Source organism: Galeopterus variegatus, unplaced genomic scaffold (assembly GCF_000696425.1).
Source record: "Galeopterus variegatus unplaced genomic scaffold, G_variegatus-3.0.2 Scaffold2153, whole genome shotgun sequence".
In the NCBI taxonomy this organism is placed as follows: domain Eukaryota; kingdom Metazoa; phylum Chordata; class Mammalia; order Dermoptera; family Cynocephalidae; genus Galeopterus; species Galeopterus variegatus.
Window position 1 is genome coordinate 84,051 of NW_007728264.1, and position 21,323 is coordinate 105,373.

Consider the following 21,323-nt stretch of genomic DNA (forward strand, 5'->3'; position numbering starts at 1 on the left):
GGATTGCGTAGAATTTATAGATAAATTTGAGAGTTAACATCTTAAGAATATTGAGTCTTGATCCATGAATGTGATACATCTCTCCATTTATTTAGATTTTTTATTTCTCAGCAATGTTCTCGTTTTCAGTGTACAAATATTGCATATATTTTGTCAAATATTCCTGAATACTTTATATTTTTATGACATTGCAAGTGATATTTTTTATTTCCATTTCCAATCATTTGAACACACCCATTGGTTCTCATAGCTTTTTTTTAGAGTCTTAGGATTTTCTACATAGTAAATCATGTTATCCACAAATAGGGACAATTTTATTTTTTCTTTTCTGCTCTGTGTGCCTTTTTTTAGACTTTGTCTTGCCTTATTGCACTTGCTAGAACCTCTGGTAAAATACTGAATAGAATAGATGAGAGAGGACATCAAGGACATCATTGCTTTGTTCACAGTCTTGCGGAGAAAGCATTCAGTCTCTCACCATTAAGTATGATATTAGTGATAGGTTTTTCATATATATCCTTTATCAGGTTGAATAAGTTCCTATCCCTAGTTTGCTAAAGCTTTTATCATGAATTGATGTTGCATTCTTTCAGGAGTTTTTTCTGTTTCTATTGATATGATCTTATGATTTGTTTGTTTATAGTCTGTTGTATGGCAAATGACACTGATTTTTCCCCAATTTATTTTATTAGGGTATAACTGACATACGGTAAAATTTACCCTTATTATTGTACAGTTGTGTAACCACCAACAACCATAATCAAGATATAGAATAGTTCTCTTATCCCCCAAAATTCCTCTATACCCCTTTATAGTCAACTTTTCCCACACCCCTGGTCCTTGGCAAATACTGATCTGTTTTCTGTCATTATTGTTTTCCCTTTGCATCATTGTTAAATAAATAGAAAAATATAGAATGGCTGCTTTCACCTAGCAGAACGCATTTGAGATTCATCTATGTTGTGTGTATCAGTAGTTTGTGACTGTTTTTTTATTGTTGTTGTTGTTGTTTTTTTTTCTGCTGAGTAGTATTCCATTGTATGGATATGCCACAGTGTGTTTATCCATTCACCTGTTGAAAGATGTCTTGGGGTTTTTTTCCTCAGTTTTTGGCAATTGTAAATAAAGCTAATATAAAAAAATTCACATACAGTTTTCTATGTAAACATAGGTAATCATTTGACTTGTAAAATCTATAGTGATGTCATCTTTCTCATTTCTGTTACTGATATTTTGTTTGTTTTCTCCTTTTTCCTGGTCAGTCTGGCTAGAGGTTTATCAAGGAATCAACTTATTCTTACAAATGGTTAAACTGATAAATTTTGTTATGTATATTTTACCATAATAAAAAATTCAAAAAACACAGCTCATTAATTTCCACTCTGATCTTTATTATTTCCTTACTTTTGCTTACTTTGGATTTAATTTGCTTCTATTTTTTTAGTTTCTTAAGGAAGAAGCTGAGATCATTGATTTGAGTTCTTTCTTTTCTAATGTAGCTGTTTAGTGCTATAAGTTTCCCCTCAAGCACTCCTTTAATAACATCCCACAAATTTTGATAATGTTATGTTTTCCTTTTTTATTCCTTTTTTATTCAATTCAAAATACATCCTAATTTTGTTGTTGATTCCCTCTTTGCCCCATAGGTTGTTTTGTTTCTTGGCAGCTGGCTGGTACAGGGATCCGAACCCTTGACCTTGGTGTTACAACACCTCACTCTAACCAACCAAGCTAACCAGCCTCCCCTGACCCATGGGTTATTTAGAAGTGTTGTTTAGTTTTCAAATATTTGGGGATTTTTCCAAATATCTTTTTGTTATTGATTTATAATTTAATCCCATCATGGACAGAGAACATATTTTGTATGACTTGAATCCTTTTGAACTTAATGAGATTTATTTTATGGCCCAAAATATGGTCAATCTTGTTAAAAATTCTTTGTGTACTTGAGAAGATGCGTATTCTGCTGTTACTGGATAGAGTGGTCTGTAAATGTCAATCATGTCAGTTTCATTGATTGTGCTGTTTACTTCTACTATATCCTTACTGACTTTCTGCCTACTTGTCCTATCAATTAATGAAAGATGGGTATTGAAATCTCCAACTGTAATGATGGATTTGACTATTTCTCATTGAAGTTCTATCTGGTTTTGCTTTATGTATATTGAAGCTCTGTTATTAGGGGCATAAACATTTAGGATTAATCAATGCCTAATAAATTATAAGATGACCTTATCCCTGGTAATATTCTTTGTTCTAAAATCTACTTTTTCTGGGCCTGCCCGGTGGCGCACTGGATAGTGAGCCGCTTGGGAAGCGCGGCGGCGCTCCCGCCCGAGGGTTCAGATCCCACATACAGACCGGTTCCCGCTCACTGGCTGAGCGAGGTGCGGGGGCAGCGCCGAGGGTTGCGATCCCGTTGCCGGTCCCAGTCCGGCACGGGGGCGACACTGAGGGTTGCGATCCATTGCCGGACACAGAAAAAGACAAAAATTAAAAAAAAAATTTTAAAAAAAATCTACTTTTTCTGATATTAATATAGCCCCTCCCCTCCAGCTTTCTCCTCAATTAGTGTTAGTGTGGTTTGTGTTTTGTTTTTGTTTTTGTTTTTTGATGCTTTTAATTTTAACTTATTTGTGCCTTCATTTTTAAAGTATGGTTCTTATAAGCAGCATATTGTTGGGTCTAGCTTTCTTAATTCAATCTGAAAAACTCAGCATTTTAATTCAGGTGTTTAGACCATTTACATTTAATGTGATTATTAATATGGGTAGGCTTGAGCTTATCATCTTGCTACTTGTTTTCTTCTGTTTTTCATTCTTTTTCCTTATTTTATGGCTTCTTTTGGATTAACTGAACATTTTTATGATTCCATGTTATCTTTTTGTTGACTTATATATGTTTTAGTTTTATGTATCTTGCTGCTTTATTATTAGGGACATAAACATTAAGGATTATGTTCTCTTGAACAGTTGATTCCTTTACCATGATGAAATGATCCTTTTTAACCCTAATAGTATTCTTTGATAGGAATTTTACCTTTCTGATATTGATATAGCCAGTCCAGCTTTCTTTTGATTACTGTTAGCATAGTATATCTTCATCAAAAGCAGAATTGTACTCAGGGGTAGTTATTATTTTAAAAAGTGAATTTAGGGCTAGCCTGTGGTTCACTTGGGAAAATGTGGTGCTGATAACACCAAGGTCATGTGTTTGGATCCCTATATAGGGATGGCTGGTTAGCTCACTTGGGAGAGCGTGGTGCTGACAACACCAAATCAAGGGTTAAGATCCCCTTACCGGTCATCTTTTAAAAAAAAAAAAAAGTGAATTTAGTGAATTTTGTTTTCTTTTTAAAAATCCTATTCATCTACTTAAAAAATTAAGAATGGATATCGGTTTGTTAAATAGAATAGATAACAAAATTATTCTTTATATTCCATATCATGACTAGGTAAGGGCAAGGAACAAATGTTAAGGTGAAAATAAAGACAGAGCACATAGAAATGCTGAGATATCTTGAGAAACATTTTCTGGAGAAATCCTCTTTCTTATGACCATTTTGGCTATTACTGTTAAAGGCTCTTAGAGAGGTACTGGCATTTTTGGTGAGTGTGGGTACAAATGGAAATCTCAATTCTAGTTACTTGGGCTCTGGTTCTAATGAATTAAGTCTGGAGCAGAATCTAGCCCATCGACCAGTGATTATTCATCCCTAACCCAGACATCACTGATTTGTCTTCTAGAATTGGCTTGCAAATGAAATTGAGGTTATGGTCAGTACTGAGGAAGCCAAACGCCATCTGAATGACCTTCTTGAAGACAGAAAGATCCTAGCTCAGGATGTGGCTCAACTCAAAGAAAAAAAGGAATCTGGGGAGAATGCACCTCCTAAACTCCGGGTAAATGCCCTTAGGAAAAAAATGTTACCAACAATCAGACTCTGCCTTCCCTAGAAGTCCTCATTGCTTTGGAGGATTACTTTCCTTTTAGTACATCACCCTTGTTCCCTCTATTCTTCTTTACAGAGGCGCACATTCTCACTTGCTGAAGTGCGTGGTCAAGTTTCGGAGTCAGAGGATTCTATTACAAAGCAGATTGAAAGCCTAGAGACTGAAATGGAACTCAGGTAACAGGACTATCTCTAAGACATTATAAAATTTATGCATGGAATCAATAATAGAACCTTTCAATCCAGTGATTTAAAAGCTTATTTTTCAAAAGCTTTGTGATAGTGGAAAAATAAGAGAAAGTAACAATTTTTTGAACCACAGGCTGCACTAGACACGTTAGGTACATTTTCTCATTCAATCCCTCTGATACCCCATGAAGTAAGTATCATTCTTCTCACTTTACTAAAATGAAGTTCAGAGATCTTAAGAAATTTTCCAAAGGTGTTAACTAGCTAACAAACAACAGAGCTGGGATTTGAAACCCACTCTAACTCCGAAGCCCATGCTTTTTACAGTACACCACAATTTTTTTTTTTATTCCTTTTTGTCTTTTTTACTGACCGGTAACAGGATCGCAACCCTTGGTGTCGCGCCCGTACCGGGGACCGGCAACAGGATCGCAACCCTCGGTGTTGCGTCCGCACCGCGCTCAGCCAGTGAGCGGGAACCGGTCTCCACATGGGATCCGAACTCTCCAGTGCGCCACCCGGCCAGCCCACACCACAATTTTTGATGCAGATGTATCTCTGTAATATTGAGCAACTTAAGAACAGAATTTTAGAGGAACCGAAGAAATAATAGAAGAGCAACAACATAGAAAGAGATCATCAGCAAAATAGATTTAATATACAAGTAAAGTTATCATGAGCATTAAATGAGTTTAAAGTGAAGTGCATAACACAGTACTTGGCATATTAGAAGTTCTCATTGAATGTTCTTCTCCATCTCCTCCTGGCTCTCAGGACAGAAATGCTACACAGCCTCTCTAATCACTATTATTGTCTTTTAAGCAGTTTATGAAATCTAGAAGAAATAGTATTTTGACAGATAGTGTCTTCGGATAATAGAATTTTATTGCCCAAAAGACCTTAGAGATCATTTAATTTGGTTTTATTGATACATATTAGCTATTTATCTTTGTATACATCTATAAGTCACTCAACATTTGAGTTTCTGCTTTGTGCTACACTGGATGCAACTGAGAAATACAGAAAGAATAGATAGAATTATCCTTACTCTCAAGTAGAAATAGTATAATTACTCATAATGGTGTCCTAGAGTCATTTGTTAAAATTTCCAGAATGTTGTAAGTCATTGAAAGCCTATAATTAATTATAGTGAAAGTATTTACACCACAGAAACTGGCAAAATCTACAAATCAGGGCTGGTTTTTTAAGTGCTGTTTGTTAAACATTTAACTGCATACCACTTGTGTAAGTAAATGATTATGTAAATGTAGGGTAGATGCCAAGTAGAAGGAATTAGACAGGGTTGAGTTTAATTAGGAGAATTTTCCTAAAGTTAAGGAGACTTAAACTAAATTTTGAAATAGATAAGGGATGTGAATTGTCAGAGAAAACAGAAAAGGGCCAATGATAGATGACAACTCTGAAGTGTTCTGCCCCACCTCTTCCAAAAGATTTCCCTGACTCCTCATCCCTCACAAATCTTCCTGTTCTCTAAACTTTTAGAATTTATAGTACTCAATTATGTGGTACAGATGATATAAGTTATCTTTATTTTTATTAATTATTTTATATTTATTAGTTTTGTCAATCTAAAGACAGATTGTAAGCTTGTTAATGGAAAGGACTATTATATTAGACCATGGTTCTCTAAGTGTGTTCTGCAGACCCCTAGGGGTTTCTAAAACCCTTTCAGGGGGTCCAAGTGGTCAAAACTATTTTTATAATAATTTTAAGACATTATTTGCATTTTATTACTATGGTAACATTTGCACTGATGGTGCAAAAGTAATAATGGACAAAACTGCTGACACCGTAGGCTGAATGAAAGCAATAGCACCAGCCTTAACTAGTAGTCATTGTATACTTCACCATTACACACACAGTCTTAAAAAAAAACAAAACAAAACCAGTCTTACTAGTGGCTTTGATAAAGCAGTAAAAATTGTTAATTTTATTAAATGTCAACCCTAGAGTTCATGTCTTTTTAATATCCTTTGTGACAGAGCAGGAAGAACCCACAAAGCATTTCTGCTGCATGTTGAATATGATGGTCATCTCAAGAAAAGCACTGTGCAATTGTTTGAGGTGTAAACTCAACAGGCGTCTTCTTTCATGGAGCATCATTTTTACTTGAAAGAATGACTGACAAACTGTGGTTATTCAGACTCAGTTACTTGGCAGATATTTTCTCAAAAATGAATAGAGTGAACCTGTCATTTTAAGGAAAACAGCTGGCAGTATTTGTTACCAAAATAAAACTTGAGATTTCAAGCAAAACTTAGAATTTTGGAAAACTTGTTTCTGCTACCATGAGCTTGACAGTTTGTCATAACTTTTCTGATAAAACCAGTAGTGATATTAACAAATGTGATTTTTTTGTGTGTATTGTATAGGGAACTGTGTTAACATTTGAAGGATCTGCATGTCTCAGTGGACTAATGTCCAAATGTCATGTTACAAGATAGAACAATGGATTTTAATATAAGAGAGTGGGAAGAGTTTATTATAATAGTTTCAGATTCTACATTGCAGCTAACGTTTAAGGAACTACTACTTCTTGAGTTTTAATGTAGTTTCAAAGAAGAATATCCACAATTATCTGAAAAGGCTATTAAAATATTCCTCCCTTTTCTAACCTGCATATCCATGTAAGGCTAGATTGTCTTCATTTACATCAGAACAATATGTCACAAAAGATTGAATGCAGAGGGAGATTTGGGAATCCAGCTATCTTCAACTAAGCCAGACATTAAAGACATTTGTAAAAATGTAAGATAATCTCACTCTTTTCACTAAATTATTTTTTGCCTTGGAAAATGTTATTTTTCATAAAATATGTTATGTTAATGTATAATGGGTTTGTTGTTATTTTTAAGTGAATTAATATTTAATTTTTTTCTCAGTTTTACTTTCTAATACTACAAATATCTATAGGTATAACATATGTGAACAGAATTTCTTAAAGGTCCTCATAATTTTTAAGAGTATAAAAGGGTCCTGAGACCCCCCAAAATGAGAACAGCTATCTTAGATTACTTTTGTACCCATCTTCCTTATAGTACCTAACAGAGCACTACATGTTAAGTACATGCTGGTATGCTGCCTCTCACTAGACATGGGATAAATTTGAGAAGGAAGCTATTAAATGAAACTGAAATATTGTGTAGACTTTAGACTAGGCCATGATCAGAAAGTATTTGGAAGCTATAACCAGGGGCAGGGTATCTAGTTTTCTTAGAAACTTCTTAGTCCTATGGCAGGCACTTCAAGATAACCACTCACACCACCAGACACAGGTGTCAATTTGGTATTTGATTCTAGCAAATAGCATATACCTGTTTGTTCTTTTGAGATTTTTTTCTTCAGAAAAATCTTATCCCACGGGCCGGCCCGGTGGCGCACTGGATAGTGCGCCGCTTGGGAAGCGCAGCAGCGCTCCCGTCCGAGGGTTCGGATCCCACATACAGACCGGCTCCCGCTCACTGGCTGAGCGAGGCGCGGGAGCAACACCGAGGCTTGCAATCCCGTTGCCGGTCCCCGGTCCGGTACGGGGGCAACACTGAGGGTTGCGATCCGTTGCCGGACACGGAAAAAAGACAAAAGACAAAAAAAACAAAAAAAAAAAAAAAGAAAAATCTTATCCTTGCATGGATGGGCCACCATACCACAGTCCAAGCTTATATAGCCTCAAGGCGAGGTCACATTGCTGTCAATTCACTACAACAAAAGCCTTACTATAATAAACCTTCCCAAGTCCCACTATATGACCCATTTATTTCAACCAGTATTTAATAAAATAAAGCCATTTGGATAGTCTCTTGGAGTTCCTTTGTAACAGGATTTGAGATACTATATAAAATCCTAGCTAGATGACTCAATCATTATATAAATGATATTTAACTGATAGCTCCATTCACAAAATTATTTGAAGTTTTCCTCAGAGCTTGTCCCCTTCTCCTTGGTGTTGAGGCTACTTGCAATAAGGCTTACTGTTTCTTTCCCTGAAGGAGTGCTCAGATTGCTGACCTACAGCAGAAGCTACTGGATGCAGAAAGTGAAGACAGGCCAAAACAACGCTGGGAGAATATTGCTACCATTCTGGAAGCCAAGTGTGCTCTGAAATATTTAATTGGAGAGGTAAATATCACTCTTCCTACCAGCAATTTGAGGTCTGGCTGGGTAGATTGAAATAAAATGTTAGCCTTGGAATACTGTTGTAGTGTTATTGCCACTTTTCGTGGTAGAAACCTCAATGACACCAACATTAGAGAGAGTTTAGTGAGTAAAGGTTGGTATAAGCAACAAGTACAGGCCAGTCATTTACAAAAATATGACTCACAAATTGATGCTTGTCATCCCTGGCATGTAGCAAGTGCTCAATAAGTGTTAGCTGTAATTATAAAAATTAATTAGAATTTTAATTAATTGTAATTAGAAAAAGACCAGGATGCTATAATGGGCCACTGGTTAAACATAAACTATTATATTGTACTACTTTTTAAAACACCTATGAGATGTATATTCAAAAAGTTTAAGATACAGTCTAGAAAAAAGAAAACCTAAGCATCTCTTGACTTATGAAGATTCATTTTAAGGAAAAGCCATCTTCACTGGCCTTAAAATAATACATCATTTCACATTGTCACAAGACGAATGAAAGTTGATCACTTCTGGTGATTGAGGCATTTTTACTCAAGACAAGCATACAAACTCCAAATCCACAAGTTTGAGCAATGCTACCCTTTATACATTTTTGTTTTGTGTTAGTGGATTTGTTCAGGAAATCCTGATTAGTCTTGTGGACACTAGTATTTACCATATGGGCAAGTAGTGAATGTCAAACTAGGCCAGCATGGGATATCAGTGTAGCCTGAAGAGCCAGATCTACAGTCTCAGCTAACATGTCTACGAGTTCTGACATGTGAACACAGACATTCTGAAATGGGACATAATTGGTCATGAGGGTGTGTTCTGTGGATTTCTCTTTAAAATTAAAGAAGAACTTCTTAAGTATCAGAATTTGGAGTTGTCAGATACTGTTTGTGTTAGGTTTATTCTTCTCTTGAGGCAGAGCAAGAGATAAAATGACCTTAGCTGTGGTTTCTAGCCCTAAGATACATGTCTCAGCAGAAATATGAACTCTTGGCCTGGGAATAGAACAGTAGTACTATTACTATTCAATGTTAGAATCCGTATGACATGAAAAAATAAGAATGGATTTGAACATGGAGAAACTTTTCTCAGACCTTTTCAAGAAAGCTGACATTTTCCTGCCTAATGAATGGGGGAAAGGTGGTCATTCTCCAAATACACTGATCTTCTTTTCTCCCCTCCAGCTGGTCTCCTCCAAAATACAGGTCAGCAAGCTTGAAAGCAGCCTGAAACAGAGCAAGGCCAGCTGTGCTGACATGCAGAAGTTGCTTTTTGAGGAAAGAAATCATTTTGCTGAGATAGAGACGGAGTTGCAAGCTGAACTGGTCAGAGTGGAGCAACAGCACCAAGAGAAGGTAAACTCTGGCAAGCCAAGAAGCTATACTGAGAAACAAACTGTCATTGCTTTTTGTCGTTAGTTAAAACACATAGTGGGGGGCTGGCCCGGTGGCACACTGCTACAGTGCGCCGCTTGGGAAGCGTGGCGGCGCTCCCGCCGAGGGTTCGGATCCCGCATACAGACCGGCCGCTCACTGGCTGAGCGAGGAGCGGGGGCAACACCGAGGGTTGCGATCCCGTAGCTGGTCCCGGTCCGGTAGGGGCGCGACACTGAGGGTCGCGATCCGTTGCCGGTCACGAAAAAAAAAAGACAAAAAAAAAAAAAAACACATAGTGGGGATTATGAAGTTTCCTTCAAACGGCCTGTGGTCTTTTCCAAATTTTCTAAATAAGAAACCTGAAACAGAGAGAAGTGACTTAAGTTATACATACCAGAGACAATGGCTCTTAGGCTCTGACTTGAATACCAAGATTAACATGTTGAGAAATATCATTGCTGTGTTTACTCCTTCAAGCCAAGAGAGCAAAAGTGAAGTTTACTTCTAAATCACAAAGGAGTCACCTGGATCACTGCTGAACTAAGTCGAAATTCCTTTTCCCCCTTGTTCCTTTGATACCACCTACTGGATTGTATCTTTCTCTAGGTACTGTACCTTCTCAGCCAGCTGCAGCAAAGCCAAATGGCAGAGAAGCAGCTAGAGGAGTCAGTCAGTGAAAAGGAAAAGCAGCTGCTGAACACACTAAAATGTCAGGTATGATAATGAGGGAAAGGTCTCCAGGAGAGAGGTTTCTCAGGCCTGAATGAGAATCCTGTCTCATTTAGACCATTGTACTTGCAACAGAGAATAATTAACTTCTGAAGAAAGGTTTATAATTGTAGCTTCTACCACCTTTTGGTGCTATTTGATCAATTTAGGGGTACTCAGAGTGTAGCCACATATAGAATAACCTCATTTTTGGTACCAAAATGGCAGTACTTATTCCATACCAGACTTCACGGCCTCCTGGTTCTTTGCCTCAACCCTGAGCTCTAAAGAGTTGAGGAAGTGAAATCACCCAGTATTTACTTAGAATTCTTGGGTGCAGTCAACTATATCTTCCCTGAGCTTGTTCTTCTGAGCTGAGATCTGATATGTTTGTAAAATGCCTGGAGTCTGAATTTCTTCTAGCGGCTGGGAACACCACACCCTTTAGTAGCATGTTGGAGCACTGTTTTAGTCCAACCGTCTCTAGGGTTTCCTTGGCACCTCCTATCTAAGACATAACCAAACTAGTTAAAAGGTTGTATGTGTGAATCCGGTTAAGTGCCAGGAAGTTTAAACAGACTTATTGCAGTAGCAAATAAACTGACTAGTCTATGTTGAGAAGGGTGAATAGAAGCATCTGTAGACTTTAAGGAAACAGAACTAACTCTTTCTGGGGTTTTTAATCAGCATCCTGCTATAAATAGGGGATACGAGGCTAGAGAATGAAAAAGAATAAGGAAAGCTTATAGGGCAGAGCCCATGGTTCCTATGAGTATGGTCAGGACTGCTGGGAAGCATTGGAATAGAAGTTGCATTCAGAGCACCTAGGAACCAGGAATCAGACACTTTTCTGGGTGCCAGTGCCTGCTGTGCAAAAACCATCTGCTGCCAGCAACTTGGCAGCAGTACTTTTTCATCTATGTGAGTTGTTTGGTAACCCACGTGAAGTGCCCAAAATAACGCCACCTATCACTCCACTATCTGGAAATAGGATGAAGAACTTGAAAAGATGCAAGAAGTGTGTGAGCAAAATCAGCAGCTTCTCCGAGAGAATGAAATCATCAAGCAGGTAATACAGTTTCCCACCCACGTGATAAGCCCTGGGAGATCCTTTTGCTGCTGAGCTAGCTCTTGGGAGCAACCCTCAGTATGTGACTTGGCTCTATTTATAAAGTCTACATTGAGTTTCCATGTGATATAGTCATGTGCATTTCAAAGTGATATAAACACAAGTTTTTTAATTTGCCCTTTTCTGAATCTAATATTGATCTTAGAAAGTAGGAGTCCTGGGCCGCCCGGTGGCGCACTGCTACAGTGCGCCGCTTGGGAGTGCGGAGGCGCTCCCACCGAGGGTTCGGATCCCACATACAGACCGGTTCCCGCTCACTGGCTGAGCGAGGTGCAGGTGCGACACTGAGGGTTGCGATCCCTTGGCCGGTCCCAGCCCGGTACGGGCGCGACACTGAGGGTTGCGATCCGTTGCCGGACACAAAAAAAGACAAAAAGGAAAAAAAAAAAAAAAGAAAGAAAGTAGGAGTCCTTCAACCTACTCAGCTATAACCCTGCCTCACTTTACTATGGTTTAAAATTGAGCTTGCCTACTAGGTCTGGAATCTTTGTGTTTTAGCCATGAGCACTCCCAGAAGCTACATTTTACACTTTGTTTCTTCTTTTCAAACAGAAACTGACCCTCCTCCAAGTAGCCAGCAGACCGAAACCTCATCTTCCTAAGGATACCCTTTTGTCTCCAGACTCTTCTTTTGAATATATCCCACCTAAGGTAAAATACTCAGTGCCTGTGATACTCTTGCATAGCCTCGGTTTGAGATGAGTGTGCTAAACTTGCCTGTTGTAAGAGGTTGAGAGTTAAAATTCCCAAATTCTAGCATCTCAATTTTCCTTGGAGTCCCAGACAAAAGTACAGTATAATCCTAAGGAAAATAGTCACTCTTCCTCCTCAAAAGTCTGACTTTTGGCCATGCACAGGCATTATGTAATACAACTGAGGAGGAGACGGAGGTGAAAAGAGCAATATTCAGCTGTCCATCCAAAGACACTTATCTCATCACATCATTAGTCCCCCTTACTCCCTCAGATTGCTCAGCCTCCAGTTTCGATCCATCAAAGACTTTGCAAGGCCAAAGGCTAAAGCAGAATTTCTTCTGATTGGTAAAGCCAAGTGGGGTATATTTGAGGGAGTCTGAAATCTGCTCTGAGAATATAGCTGGCAACAGCAAATAGGAAGATATGATGCCATATGTATTTTTAAATTTTTTATTAAATAACTATTCCAATCCTTTTTTCTTAGCCAAAACCTTCCCGTGTTAAAGAAAAGTTTCTGGAGCAAAGCATGGACATCGAGGATCTAAAATATTATTCAGAGCATTCTGTGAATGAACATGAGGATGGTGATGGTGACGGTGACGATGGGGATGATGAGGAATGGAAGCCAACAAAATTAGTTAAGGTGTCCAGGAAGAACATCCAAGGGGTAGGAGCCACCTGTTCAACTCTGTCAGGGGTCCCAATCACTAGTATTCACTGCCAGCAGGATAGTTTTCTGAATCTAGGAATGTGCTGGCCCCATACCCTGCATCTGAGCCCTTTGGATCCCGTTCAGAGGCACTGACTCCACTAAGAGGGGGCTTGTTGAGCCAGGTCTGTGTAGTACCTGGGGCTAGTGTTGAAGGCTGCCTGCATACACAAGTTGGCTCTCTTCATGTTTTCAGGATCTTACCAGCCTGAATAAGTAGTACCATTTCATTGAAGCTGATTCCAAAGTGATCATAACAATCTTATTTTCATAGGACTTTACAGTTTATAAACCATTCTCATATGTTCTCTCTTTTAATCATCACAAAAAATCCAGTGAGGTATTTATTATTTGCATTTTGCAGATAGACCTCAGACCCACAGGAGGGAAATGGCGTTGCCCAAGGTCGTAAAACCAAGTGCCAGGACTTGAAACCAAATGTGGTCATGTGCCGCTTAACACAGGGATGTTTTGAGAAATGCATCGTTAGGCAAATTCATCACTGTGCGAACATCATAGACTGCACTTACACAAACCTAGATATAGTACACACCTGGCCTATATGGTATAGCCTTTTGTTCATCGTATATATGGTCCGTCGTCAACTGAAACGTTGTTAGGCAGCGCATGACTATATTCTAACTCCAAGTCCAGTTTGTTTCCACCACATCATGGTTATGTTGGTAAAAGCTGCAGACCAGAATCTGAGTGGGTACTTTATCTTCCTTGTTTAATAGAGTGGTTTTGTTCACTGGGCTAAAGGGGCAAAGAGAATTACAGAGAAAGTTAGTAATTAAGATCAAACATGCCAAATTCAGGCTAGTTAGGAACAGTCTGACTTTGAGGCATGCTCTTTACTTACACAATGATAATCCTACATAATTATCAAGCCTAGATGTTTTATGTTGAAATATTAACTTCCCAGGCACTACAGTTCACCACTACTAGTACCCTGCAGCCACATTCTACCTAAAGAGAATAGTTCACAAATTACCTCAGCTGGCTTCCTAGAAGGTTACTTGATTTGATTAGCTGATAGCTCACCACATGGGGAACTGAGCCTTATAAAGCCACAACACCAGAGAGAAGCAAGTCGTAAGGAATAGATAGCCATGGTGGTAAGTCATTTGGGTAGTCGGAGTCATCAGGAATATAACATATCATGGGCCCATAATGGGACTACGAGCTCATCCTTAGCCTCAGAGAGCTTATAATCAAATGGGAAAACAAGGCAAAAAAATAGAAGTATACCATAGAGCCTCAGCATATTCATCTCAAGGAAATGGACTGAGGGGTTTTTAAGAGTGACTATAAAGACAAACCAAGGAAGTATAGTTTAGGAGATGCAATGAAAGAGGTGACTATTTCTGCATTATAAGATGAAAAGGAAACTACAGTCTTGGAAGCAACTGAGAATATTTCTGGCACAACGAATAATGTATTGCAAAGACTTGAAGGTGATAGAGGAACAGAGGGTTGTGATACTTAGAATGGGGCAGAATATGTCTGTCTTTCATTCGTTTACTCCACAAACATTTATAGATACTCTTATTATGGTTGCAGTGGGGAGCATGATCTGAATAGATTAAAAGGTCAGCTAAGTGATAGGAGGCGGAGTTGAGAAGTACACAGAGAAACATATAGTAGAGGGCCTAAAACCTCTGGAAAGGAGTTTCCAAATGCGAAGCAAATATACGTATACTTGTCCTCAAGCAAAGCTTAATATACTTGTATTTATTATAGCATTGTTGCTGTAAGCTTACAAGGGAAACATAGAAGTGTAGGAAATATCACAAGTAAATACAACGGTGCTTCAGAGTTTATGGCAGGCTAGCCATTTAGCTCATTTGGTAGAGCATGGTGCTGATAACATCAAGGTCAAGGGTTTAGAGATCCCCTTACCAGGACTATTGAGTCCATAACAAAGGAGGTGTTTGTCACAGTCTACTTCACAATGGTCATACCACATTTAGAAAGTTGTGCTCATTTCTGGATCTTACAATTAAATATGAACTTTGACAAATTGGTGTATAGTCAAGGTGGTGAGGATACTTGGAAACCATGTTGTGGTGATCATTGAGGGAGCTAGATATATTTAGCTTTGAGAGGATTTGGACAGAGGGGATCTGGGGAGTAAAAATTGTGCTCAGGGCTATGAAAAAATGTTATCATGGTTAAACTGATTCCATGTCATTCCAGATAGCAGAATTAGATTCTGTGGTTAAAAGTTATCTAGAGGGGGGCCGGCCCCGTGGCGCACTGGATAGTGCGCCGCTTGGGAAGCGCGGCGGCGCATGCCGCGAGGGTTCGGATCCCACATACAGACCGGTTCCCGCTCACTGGCTGAGCGCGGTGCGGGCACAACACTGAGGGTTGCGATCCGTTGCCGGACACGGAAAAAAAGACAAAAAAAAAAAAAAAAAGTTATCTAGAGGGTTGGCCCGGTGGTGCACTGCTACAGTGTGCCGCTTGGGAGCGCGGCGGCCCTCCCGCCGAGGGTTCAGATCCCATGTGGAGACCGGTTCCCGCTCACTGGCTGAGCGCGGTGCGGGCACAACACTGAGGGTTGCGATCCCATTGCTGGTCCCCGGTACGGGCACGACACCAAGGGTTGCAATCCCGTTACCGGTCAGTAAAAAAAAGACAAAAAGGAAAAAAAAAAGAAATCTAGAAACTATTATCATCTCAGAATAAATAGAGTTTTGGATAACTAAACCAGGGATGTTAGAGAGGGGCTTCATACATCAAACCAGGCTTTAGATGATCACTGAGATCTCTTCTGACTCTAATCCTTCATCCTGTGAGCTCTGCCACCTAGATCTTCCTGGATCCTCAACTCCTAACTTCTTTAGTTACCATTTCTTTGGATTTACTACTAAAGTTCATTGCCATTAGGTGGTTCTTCCCAGTTTCTAATGTTAAATTAATTTGCTGGCTTGTCTTTGCCACTTAGGGACTTAGCTCTGTTCCTGAATCTTGGTCTACTATTTCTCTTATAGCATTTCTTCCTATAATTCTAGTCATCCACCTTGTTTTTGTTTAATGTTCTCTTCATTATACACATGTATACAGTGAACTCCTGAACGTGTGCACAAGGAAACATGCTTATTGATTAAATGGGCTTAATACATGGAAAGCCCTTATAATAGTGCCTGGAACATTAATGTTAGCTATGACTATTGCCGCCTTAGTTATGAGTGAAAAATGGCACTATCAGGAGAATGTGTAAATTGTGGCATGATTATATAGTGTAAATTAATGGAACTGGAACTACAGGCATCAACATATAATAAGATGCCATTTACATAAAGTTTAAAAACATATAATTCCCTTTTAATTGGTTATGAATATTCATGAGCTACAAAGCTGATTGTCACCCCTCATGCCCAAGATGTGAAGTCCAGATTCATGAATTCCTTATTTTTTTAAAATAAAAACTCATATGTGGTAAAAGACATGCATAGGAATGATAAACACCTAATTCAGAAGACTGTTTACCTCTGGGAGGGAAGGAGGCGAGTGGGATTAGGAAATGGTACACAGTTATATCTGCATTTTATTTATTAATGGGGGTGAGGACATGAGTGAGGTTTTTTATTATTGCCTATGCTTTTATATGCATGAGAAAAAAATTTTGGTGCCCTAAAAATAGGATGCATTATTTCAAATGGGGTCCAACTGACCCAGAGTGCAGTGAAATAATTGCTCCCCATGTTTTCTTTTTTTTTTTTCTTTTTTTCTTTTTTTTTTTCCTTTTTGTCTTTTTTCGTGTCCGGCAACGGATCGCAACCCTCAGTGTCACGCCCGTACCGGGCTGGGACCGGCCAAGGGATCGCAACCCTCAGTGTCGCACCTGCACCTCGCTCAGCCAGTGAGCGGGAACCGGTCTGTATGTGGGATCCGAACCCTCGGTGGGAGCGCCGCCACGCTCCCAAGCGGCGCACTGTAGCAGTGCGCCACCGGGCCGGCCCATGCTCCCCATGTTTTCTGAACTCCAAATTTCAGCCTGCTTTTTGATAGCCATTTCACTCTGTTGACTCATGAAGCTTGCTGACACCTCAAATACCTAGGCCCTTTTTGCACAAACTTTTAAGCTATATCTCCCTCCATATTGTAATTATGTGGCTGATTTGGGGGGAACCTAAATACCAAACTTATATTTATTTCTGTTGTATCTTTTCTTTCTACTTTAAGCCCATAATTCCAGCCTGTCAAAATATTTTTGAATTGAGATTTTATTTTACATATTAATCATCCTTCTAGCTTTGTGTCATTGTTAGAACTGATAAATATGCCTACCTTGTAGACTGGTTATGACATTTTGTATTTTTATATATGAAAGCACTCTGAAAACTGTAAAGTGCTATCAAATGTAAATTATTTTATCTCATATCATTAGTGAATTATTAAAATGCTGAATGAGGGCTGGACAGTAAGTTCAGTTGGTTAGAGCATGGTGCTAATAAAATGTTGAATGATTAAAGTGTTGAGGACAAAGCCCAGGCTAACACTAGACAAAATGTAGAAATGTGAGTTGGATGAAAGTAAATTAGGTAGATCTAAAGATACTGAGTAACTATACTCAGTCCTTAAATATACTTAACTATGCTACCAGCCAGCTCGCAGTTCTTCATTTTGCCCATAGAATTGCCATAACAGTCTTCGTCAGTTGCCTTGCATTATTATGGTGTCCCTTTGATCTGCCCTTCAAATATACTATCCAAAAAAGAAAATGGATTTGTCTGTCATGACTTTGTTCTTTGTTTTAATAAAGAAGAGAGGACTGAGGAAATTGAAGCTTGGTAAAGATGATGGAATTTTCCATTTTTTTCTAGAAAGTTTGGAAATGAAGAGAAGACTCTTTAAACTAGTCTTCTAACCCTTTCAGTAATGCTTTTTTCTGGAAACCTGTTTTGCAGTGTTCCTGCAAGGGCTGGTGTGGGAACAAGCAGTGTGGGTGCAGGAAGCAAAAGTCAGACTGTGGCATGGACTGCAGCTGTGACCCCACAAAATGTCGGAACCGCCAGCAAGGCAAGGTAGGATCGGTGTTGTTTCCCCTCACCATCTCTTCAGGCCTCCCACTAGTTTCCACTCTTTTCTCTACCTTCCATCCTGAAACCTAGAGTCTCCTGCACAGCTCTTCCTACCCTTCTCCTTCCCTCTGCAGCCAGAAAAGGACATTTCACTTCTCAATTCTTCTCACTGCTAGCCTGTCCACACACTCTTCAGAAACCACAGCCCTTCCCAGGAGATTCTCAGGTATGCAGCTCCCCACCCCAGCCTTGGCTGTAAAGTTTCTATACAGTTTCTGAGGCAGAGCGAGGAACAGGAAAGCAGGCATTTACAGGCATAGAGACATGCAGGATCAAACTAGTCCAAAGGCTTAGCTGGAACTGTAAAAGCCACATGCTGAGGTGGCAGTTTCCAGGAAGGAAGTTAATCCTCCTGGTATCTTGAGACATTATAGTTACTTAGACCCTTTCCATGGGAACCAGTTAGTCCATGGCTCTAGGAAGAGACCCAGAGGAACCAAGTCTTTCATGAACCAAGTTAACTATAGCTGTCCTCCTTATATTGCTCCCAGGAGTAGAAAACTCAGGGAAACAAAATGTGCCATGAGGACTACCAAGCAGGTCAGATCCCTGTACTTACCTTATGCCTACCTGTGCCCTCAGCAAAAGCTCATTGCTACAACTCTGTGTGATATACAGTGATTCTAGCCCGCATAGTCTAATGATCATTATGCATTTCTTGAACATCTACATGTGAACAGTTTTGCCCTAGGTCTGTTATTAAAAAGACTTCTAAGATAGGTAGGCATCAGAGGACCAAAGTGGCAAGCTAGAGGTCAGACTAAGAATCATAGATATAGCAGGAACCTTAAGGATTCTCTATTCCCATGATTTTTCAATTTGGTTTCTAGAGTCCTGTAGTAGCTCCATGAAAAAGCCTCTGGGCAGAGGGGCATGGCCTGTGGAGGTTAAATTCCACGAAGCAACTTGCTCTTTACCTGTTTACATATTGGGCTTCCTCTTAGGATTTCAGTTGTAAAAACCACTGATCTAATCCAATGCTTCCAACTTTACAGAAAAGGAAACTGAGGCCCAGAGATAAGCTTAAATGACTCACCTGCTATTACACAGCTGGTCATGACAACTAAGATTAGATCTCAGGCTTTCTGACTCTCAATCCAGTCTGTTTCCATGACAATAAGATATAATTCTTTCTAATCCAAGCTCTACCACAGAGTCACCTTGTTACCTAAGCAACTTTTCTCTCTTGGACTCAGTTTCCTTATCTGAAAGGAATACTAATATAGACAACACCCTGTAGGGGTGCTAAAATAACATTACAGATTGTAGAGAGGGGAAGTTTAATGAAAGAAATGGCCAAGGCTTAGCCTTGTTTTAAACCTTGTCTCATGATCTGTCCTGTGCTGCTATCCTACCCAGTCCTTTCCCTTCAAAGCCTGCCTCCAAGAATTGCTCCATGCCTTCAGGGACAGAGCATGTCAAACACTATGACTTCTCCAAGCAGGGTCTCCCTAAGACTTGCTTAGACTGACTGATCAGGCACTCAGAGCTGGTACCTCACTGGTTCAAGAGGAGCAGACATTTTGTAACCCTAGTAGCCAGATTTATAATATGCCTGTCTACTTGATTCTTAGGATAGCTTGGGTGCTGTTGAACGGATCCAGGATTCCGAAGGCTCCTTCAAACTGGAGGATCCCACAGAGGTGACCCCAGGATTGAGCTTCTTCAACCCCGTCTGTGCCACTCCCAACAGCAAGGTAGGTGGGCTAAAAGGTAGGCACTGGAAAACTGTATTGGCATCCTTCTCTGCGTTAGCTATGACAGAGACCAGTGAAAGAAAGGAGGAGGGTAAAGGTATAATCAGCTTGCTGGGAACTGGGAATCAGGCATAGACTAGGGTCTTTTTGTTTTTTCCATAGAGCAATGTTAGGGGACACCTCATACTACTGGGAGTGTGTTGAGCATTTGTAGTGGCTCGGCTGGGTGGAGCTTCTGCCCTTTTCAGGGTCTATTCATACCTGTCTCTGTCCTTCCTAGATCCTGAAAGAGATGTGTGATGTGGAGCAGGTGCTGTTAAAGAAGACTGATCCAGCTTCCTCCTCCTTTGACTTCCCAGAGTTGAAACATGGGGCAACAGAATTCCAAGAAAGTAAGGCTCCAGGGAAGAAAAAGAAACGAGCTCTGGCCAGCAATACCAGCTTCTTCTCTGGCTGCTCCCCTATTGAAGAAGAGGGCCACTGATGTTGGAGTCATCATCTCTACCCCAGTCTGGCTTGAGACATGCTTTGAGGTTGCAGCCAGAAGGGTTCTTTAATGACTTCTCTGGATTTCAAGTTTCTTGCTGTTGAAAAAAGGGACAAAGTGTTACTGAAAGGAAGGGAACCTTTGTTGGATATTAGCCCTCAGTCCTCAGCCCCAGACTACTACTTTCTCTTTTCCAGAAGGGTGCTAAGCCCCTTACTGAAGAGAGAACCAATTGACCTTCCTAATGACTCATCAGGAACCAGTCCCCAGTACCATCTAGCTGTCCCTTATTTGTTAGCAGTTAAGGCTGTCCCCTCATGGGGATGAGGCTGAGGCTTTCTTGTCTCAGCTTAATGGAGGAGCCTGGACTAGGATAGAGGCCTGGCTCGGATCCTTCACCCCACCTCAGAAATGGGGTCTTGATCTTTCCTGCCTGACCTTCTCTAGATTTAAGTGTTTTAACAATACCATCAGTTGTCTTCCATGTTACTGAAGTAAATGAATTATTTTTAAATGTTAAGTAAATAAATAAACCTTAGCCTATCTACTAGTGTTCAGGAAGATCCTTCTGTACTAGAGGGAGAAATAAAATTTCAACCTGTGTTCCTCAGACCCTGGGGAAGCTATTAAGGAGATTCATCGCAAGCACCTGAGCCTCCATGCCTTGTAGCTGCCCCCTTTCGCAGAGGATAGTGTGGAGCATGATGTTGTATTTTTATGATGCTTTGCTACCCCAGGAAATTGGAATAACTCCAGCAAGGCCAGTGGCCTGACCACTGTAGATCCTGCCTGGCCTCCAGGTTTGTGAGGAAGGAACCACATTTACTGAGCATATCCATGTTCCTGCCACAATTTTATTTGCTCCTCACAAAAAAAGCTCAAGGTAGATAGGTGTCCTTATTTTGCTGATGAGGAAACTGGGGTACAAAGAAGTTAAATAACTTATCTAGAGTCACAAAGTTAGTAATAGAGCTAGGACTTGAACCCAGGTCAAACATCAAAGCTTCTGTGTGACTCCCTAGAGTGGCAGCAGCGGCCATTCCTAATGCCCTGTTGCCTGATTTCTTGGTATAGGATGGGCATGGGACCACACTGCTGTCCAGTCCCAGCACAGAACAGTACTGGCTCCTTGCTTT

At 40.0% G+C, this 21,323-nt stretch overlaps 1 protein-coding gene across 1 annotated transcript in view; it reads left to right on the forward strand.

Moving 5' to 3' along the window:
* Positions 1 to 20,833, forward strand: part of LOC103596959 (chromosome-associated kinesin KIF4A) — an 85,867-nt gene extending 65,034 nt beyond the window's left edge. Inside the window, exons 14-24 of the mRNA XM_008580744.1 lie at positions 3,747 to 3,902; positions 4,029 to 4,129; positions 8,149 to 8,278; positions 9,478 to 9,648; positions 10,276 to 10,383; positions 11,369 to 11,446; positions 12,059 to 12,157; positions 12,686 to 12,868; positions 17,830 to 17,946; positions 19,578 to 19,700; positions 19,981 to 20,833. Of these exons, the coding sequence (XP_008578966.1) occupies positions 3,747 to 3,902; positions 4,029 to 4,129; positions 8,149 to 8,278; positions 9,478 to 9,648; positions 10,276 to 10,383; positions 11,369 to 11,446; positions 12,059 to 12,157; positions 12,686 to 12,868; positions 17,830 to 17,946; positions 19,578 to 19,700; positions 19,981 to 20,184 (1,470 nt within the window). The 3' untranslated portion in view covers positions 20,185 to 20,833. The remainder of the gene's footprint in view (positions 1 to 3,746; positions 3,903 to 4,028; positions 4,130 to 8,148; positions 8,279 to 9,477; positions 9,649 to 10,275; positions 10,384 to 11,368; positions 11,447 to 12,058; positions 12,158 to 12,685; positions 12,869 to 17,829; positions 17,947 to 19,577; positions 19,701 to 19,980) is intronic.
* The last annotated feature ends 490 nt before the right edge of the window (positions 20,834 to 21,323 follow it).